A 6,807-nucleotide genomic window follows, 5' to 3' on the forward strand; every position below is an offset into this window, starting at 1 on the left:
TAATATCCATGGGGGTTTGGGGGGGGGGGGTTACAGTTTACAGTTACACTGTAACTGTACACACTATTGTTCAAAAGTTTGGGGTCTGTAAGATTTATTTTTTATTAGGTTATATTTTTTATCATGTTTTTTAAATTCTCTTACCGTATTGTCACCAAGGCTGCATTTATTTAAATACTATTAGAATTTAAAATAACTGTTTTTTATTTTGTATCTTATTCCTGTTATGTGAATCGGAATTTTCAGCATCATTACTCCAGTCTTCAGTGTCACGTGATCCTTCAGGAATCATTCTAATATGCTGATTTAGTCCTCAATAATTTTTTTTTTATTATCATCAATGTTGAAAACTTTTTTGTGTAAAGGATTTTTCTTTGATAAATAGAGCGTTCAAAAGAAGCTTTTATTTTTATTTTTATTTTTTTGTTACAATGTTGTTGCAAGTCTTTACTGTCACTTTTAATCAATTTAATGCATTCTTGCTGAATTAGTATTAATTTACAATTAATTTACTATTTACTGACCCCAAACATTTGAGCAGTAGTGTATCTGACCACCCAAAGATTAATCTAAAGTCATCTCACACAGAACTGTAACCACAACTGCAAAACATGTAGGAAGCTGTCAGTTCTCAAGCGATTACACCAGAGTGCTTTTCCTGTGATGATGTGATGGCTCAGCACGCTAATTATCCAAAACACTGCATGACAGTATAAGGAGCTCTCTGACGTCTGGCCAGATTTATCTGATTGGATAATCAGCTGGTACTGAGTACAGAACTTGTTCCACTGCACCACTGTCAATCACTGAATATCTCTCAGTATCCATATGGAACAAGGGAGAAAAGAAAGCAGGGAAGAGATGAGAAATGTTGAAAGGACTAAGGACACATTAAGAATAAGACAGAGGCATAGTTACTTTTATAGAGTTGAGTAAACCCTTTCCACATCCTTACTCTTACCCATAAAAAGCTGCAAACTCTGCAAATTAAACCACAACTTGTCTATTGATTGTATAGGCATGCATTAGCCACAGCATCAAAAAACAAACACTGCTTGTCTCAAAAAATGAAGACACAAACATTTAAACATTACTGAGCACTTTAATAAACAGTTTTTTTAATCAAGAAGTAGTTAGAGCAGGAAATTTAGTGGTTTGTGGTTTAAACAAGTTTATCTGTACCTTACCTTCACGTAGCCTTCACATCAAGCATATCAAAACATAATACTGCAAGCGATCAAGGAAAGCCATTGGTACAAGATTGTCTGACTGCTTGTTTCGTCATTTCAAAATGCTTGTGAATTATGACCAACTTCACTCACACAGTGTGGCATAATGACCAGACTGTCCACATGCATGCTAACCTCTAAAGGACTGATTTCAGAGCAATGTTTGTCAGATTACTGTCATTAAACACAATGCTTAGAAAGCATTTTCAAATCATCTTGTTATGAGACTTGTTAGGCACAGTTTGGTAAAAACAACATTTAACACATATGATAGAAAGCTTTTTTCTTGGTCTGGATCAGACTGAAATCACAACAGGGACTAAAAATCTTGACATTGTCAAAATGGACTGAAATTATGGCTCCTTAGAGAACAAATCTCTTAAGACATGACAGTTATTCAGATGGAAAGTTTCTTCAAAATTAAAAATAAATAACCCACATTACTCAACCAAGTATCCTCATATATTAAGAATGCTCTCTTATTTGTCATGTGACTCTTGAGCAACTGTTTTGCAAGCTAAGAGATCAGTGGGACCAACAGTAGAACAGTAGACTTTTATTGCCTCTTGAGAACAGCAGAGAATGAGGTTCATTCCTCCTTGTCCCCCACCTCCCGTTTTTCGCTTAAGCAGACTGTCTAGATAAACATCCATAAATAATTATGAATAAAAAATGTCAAAGGGAAAGGATGGAGTGCTACCCTCAATTCATCAAATTCCTCTTGGAATTCTTGCTACTGTGAAGTTACAAAACAAAATTTATTTACATTTTCACACTGTCCAATCCTACTTGCTTAAACATGGGATTTAGTTACGCTACCAGATATGTCAGCAGCTGCTTTATCACCAGCACCGGCAATCCAGTGATAGCAATCGCTGGTGTCCTTGTTCTGTGGTTTAACTGTGTAGCGAGTACAATAGATAATGCCCAGGACCACCATCACCACAATGAAGATGCAAAGTGGGACTAGCAATCCGACTAGCAACCAGCTGGTTCCTTGGCTCTGGTCACTGCTGTTGTCATCATCAATGATGACCTCCTCTATTCCTCGTGACTGCATTGGGAACAGGGTGGAAGTTTGTTGCCCTGGACCAAAGGTGGTTGACTCATCATCATACATGTCAATATTATCATGATCTTGTTCATAAGACTCATATTCTCCAAAAAGGCCAAGAGGGTTAGTTGCAGTTTCCTGTGTCTCAGGCTTTGTTTGGGTTGAGCTGAACCAGAGCCAATTCCAAGCTCCGCCTGAAGCTGTGGAGGAAGGGAGGACTGTGGGAACCATGGTGCTCTCATCCTCATAATAGTCTGGTATGGGCGTCAGAATTGCTGGTGGAAAAAAAGCATCATGAACTGGTTGTTCTGGATTAAGGTCACCATCAACATTAATGACCTCAGGGGAGCTTTCAGTTGGTGTAGTCGTTTCAGGTTCCTCTTCAGTTGTCCAAATCAGGTCTGTCGGAACTGTCTCCACATTGGTCTGCTCAGTCTGCCAGCTCCAATCAGAATCAGGAGGAGGGTGCCATGGGTATACAGGATCCTCTGATTCCCAAAGGGGGCTGTGAGTAATCCATGGGTTGGAGACCGTGGTTGAGGGAGTGTCCAGGTCCTCCCCGATGGGTTTGCAGGAATACTGGTCAGACTGAAGAGTATAACCTTCTTCACAGTAGCACTCAAAGACTCCTGCATAATTGATGCACATCTGTTCACATGTTCCTTCAATTTGACATTCATCGATGTCATGACAGCGACTCTGGTCCTCTTGTAATGGGGCAAAACCAAGATGGCAGTGGCAAATATGGGAGCCCAATGTGTTCTCACACGCATGCTCACATGGGTTGTCCAAACACTCATCCACATCTTCACAGGCACCCTCTTCATCTTGTCGGTAGCCATCCCGGCAGCAACACTCAAAGGATCCGGGAGCATTTACACAGATATGCTCACAGGGACTCTGTAGGCATTCATCGACATCTACACAGCCCCGTTCATCAGGTGCCAGCATGTAGCCATCAGGACAAGCACAGCGGTAGCCATCCATCACAGGCAAACACTCAAACTCACAATGAGCCCCATTGCAAGGGTCAGACGGAAAGCAACTTACCCTGTCCTCAGCCAGGAGAAAGCCCTCACTGCAATCACAGTAGTATTGTGAGTCCTCCTCAATGCAGAAGTGATGGCAACCTCCGTTGTCTTTATTGCACCAGCTTGTCTTAGGCGTATCAGAGCAAAAAGGTGGTTCCCTGTTCCAACCTACAGTTCCATCTTCCTTTTGTGTGCACAGAATTGATTGGTCATCTTTAGCAGGACAAGGTACAGCTGCAACTGATCCATATGGGATTTGTGTTAAGAGGGTACTCAGAAGGTTAAAAGGGGTACTATACAGTGTATTCCCACCTCCCTCACTAGCAATAGCTGCACACATGCCTGGGAAGTTGTACCTGCACAGGTAGCCGTCCACTGAAATCGAACAAGGTCCGTCCTTCCATTTAAGATTATGCCCTTGCTCATGGGCCGCAGTGCTGTAAGGCATCACCACACATCGTGGCGAAGGGCAGGTACTGGCCGAGCCCTCTTGCAGCCAGTTAGTGTACTGGGTGTCCTGATCTCCAGTGATCCACGAGAAGCCACGCAGGGGTCGGGTGGGTGAACATTGTCGGGGTTGTCTCTGAAGGCCAATCCAGATATTTGCCCTGCCTCCGTGGTGTGGTCTCAGTTCCACATTCGAGAAGAGCTCCTTCACCATTGCTGCTTCCTTTGAATGCCTGATGGTGGCCAGGTTCCCTCCGTGTTCCTTGCAGCTCCGCCAAGCGTCCAGGAAGATCTTGCGCTGAAAATAGAGCACATAGCACCCATCCTTGCTGCAAAGTGCATCCCGTTCTTTCAAGTCCTGAGTCTGCACCCCATAGAGGCACAGTAGTGAGGACAGCAGAATAACACAAAGAACTGGACAGCCCATACCTCTCACCTACTCTATTTTCTATTGTACTTTCTTTCCCTTTTTTTTGCCCTAGTTGCCCATTCTTCTTCTGCTTGTACCTGTATTAAACTTTTCCCTTCTTTTCCTCTCTCTCCACCCTCCTCTCTCTGTCCTGTCCAGTGGTGATCTGTGCCTAAGCTGAGTACTTCCAATCTCACCCTTGACATTCCAGCAAGAGAGAGAGAGAGAGAGAGGGAGAGGGAGGGTTGCAGAGATGGAAGGAGGGTAGAAGTGACTGAAGAAAAAGGGGGAGTCAAAAAATGTTTTTGGCACAGGCAGAACCAATGTGTGTGTGTGTGTGTGTATTTTGGGGGGACTGGGGGGAAGTGCAGCGGTCTCTGTGCCTCTTCACCAGAATGTAACTTATGTTACTCATAAGAGTGTGTATGGAAATGGTTTGGGACTTTACCCCTACCACACGACCCCCCACAACCCCATGCGACTCTCCACCCCCACTAAACTCTGAATGCATTATAACTTATAACAAACTGTAACTCTTATTTTTTTTACCCATTTAAAATACTGGAGAAAATTTAGACAAAGGCTGTGTCTGCTGTAATAGTCCCGCTTGCATCTGTCAGCATTTTCTTATTCCAGCTTTTCTCTAATCTTTTCTCTTTTTCAAATTGTTTTCTGATGTCTTTCTGGGCATTTGGTCTCTCCTTGGATCTATTTGAGCAATGGCACTGTGGGTAATGCGTGTTATCATGACACGTAAAAGCTATTATGCTCTTAAACAGGTCTTAATCTGGCCATTTTCCAAATATTTCCCACCTCTCTAAAATTTGTCCTATAAAAATGAATGACAAAAACATAAAAAGACAAATGTTGGTATCCAAATAAAGTATGTTACTTTATTGTACTAATACATGTTATTCGATTAATGAATTACACACAGACTGTAATGAAAAATGTTGTGACCTTGTTAAATGAAACAAGTATTGTTCATACATGACTACTGGAGCATATAAAAAAACTCTAATTACCTGAAGTCCGCCAGCTGCCTGTGAAAACACTGCAACATCAACAATCACTGCGTACCGGAACAATAATAGATCTAGTTTGCTAGAGGTTAAAAGTATCCACAGCCGTAAGGAACAAAAAAAGGTCTAGCTTTGTTAAGAAAACAGAAAGGAGGAAAGACTGAGATGTGGTCTCAGTCTGTATATGGTCGTAATGGGGATAACGTTCTGTGGGGGGTTAAACAGGAACAGGCTAAGGAGGAAATGGCTAGATTTCTAAAAGATCATTCAAAATGTACTCTTGTGAATGAAACACAAATGAAGCACACATCTAGGGCCCCGTCCACACGGAGACGCGTTTAGCTGTATATGCATACATTTTGTATCGTATAGGCGTTTCGTCCACACGGATCCGGCGTTTTGGGAGAGTGAAACCGATATTTTTTGAAAAAGGGTCCCAGAGTGGATAAATCTGAAAACGCGTTTTCGTGTGGACAGCGAATCCGTATATTTTCTGAAACGATGACGCCCCTAGTCAGACACCGCTACGTCACGTAACAGCAACAAAAACATGAACAAACACTGAACGATTGTCTTTTTATTAACTAACATTAACACAGATTAATAAATGTATTGTTCCATGTTCGTTTGTATACCACGCGCAAGGTTTATGCGCATAGTCTAAGTCTTCTTCTCCGTTTTCAGTGTGTCTCTGTGGCAGAATTACAGCGCCACATACTGGTCTGGCATGTATACTACATCGTTTTGTGTCGGTTTTGTGGTTTTGTGTGGACGCAGATATTTCTTGAGACAAGGGGAAAAACAAGATCGGATGGGGAAAGCTCTGGCTTCGTGTGGATGTAGCCTAAGGCAGCTGATAATATTAACTTTGACGATGCACTGAAGTGTGGTCAGTGTTTTTTGAGAGTTTATTTTTATTTTATTTTATTTTGGCGCAAGAATCATAGAACTTGACACAACCTTGAATCAAGCGATTTGACTCCTGTTGTGGTGATCATTAAAAGCAAATATCACATCATAACATTTTGGAGAAGTGTCTAAAGGTTACACATACACAATGCCAAACTTATTGTCAGTAAACAGAGATGCTTCTAACAATCCTAAGAGCTTGGGCAAATCTATTCATGCACTGCAGATGTTCTATAAGCACATATCAATCATTTCCATGGAAACACTCAATGTGAAAAAATGAAAGCTTCACTTCTTGACAATCTTTAGCAAAATGTGGGGAAAAAAAGTTCCAAGAAGCTTCTTTTACAAGATTTCAAGGATTTACAGGCCTGCAAAGTCCTGATAATAATTCGAAAATTGTGTTTTTAAAAAAATATATGAAACCAGCCTGAAGATCACATTTCTAGGAATAGGGCACATGTGTTTTAAACACCTCACTCATGCTCCTCTGGAAAGTAAAAGCAGACAGTGTTATCAATTTTAAGATACAGATGCAAATGGAAGCAACGTACAGAGAGAACTGCAAACTCTAAACACTAATCGTTCCATAGTATTAGAAACAGCATTCCACAAAAACTGAGAAAAACAATTGTGTTATATGTTACAATGACCTTACCAATCAACATTCACAGCTGTATTTGCAAACAAGGATCTTGGTGCAGGA

General features: G+C 41.3%; 1 protein-coding gene across 1 annotated transcript in view; it reads right to left on the reverse strand.

The window, feature by feature from the left end:
• Nucleotides 1–4,340, reverse strand: part of LOC107679291 (endosialin-like) — a 17,261-nt gene extending 12,921 nt beyond the window's left edge. The window contains exon 1 of the mRNA XM_016474817.1: nucleotides 1,493–4,340. Coding sequence (XP_016330303.1) covers nucleotides 2,023–4,188 — 2,166 coding nt within the window. The 5' untranslated portion in view covers nucleotides 4,189–4,340 and the 3' untranslated portion in view covers nucleotides 1,493–2,022. The remainder of the gene's footprint in view (nucleotides 1–1,492) is intronic.
• Nucleotides 4,341–6,807: the final 2,467 nt, after the last annotated feature.

The sequence above is a fragment of the Sinocyclocheilus anshuiensis genome, unplaced genomic scaffold (genome assembly GCF_001515605.1).
Source record: "Sinocyclocheilus anshuiensis isolate Anshui unplaced genomic scaffold, SAMN03320099.WGS_v1.1 scaffold1644, whole genome shotgun sequence".
NCBI classification, from domain to species: Eukaryota; Metazoa; Chordata; class Actinopteri; order Cypriniformes; family Cyprinidae; genus Sinocyclocheilus; species Sinocyclocheilus anshuiensis.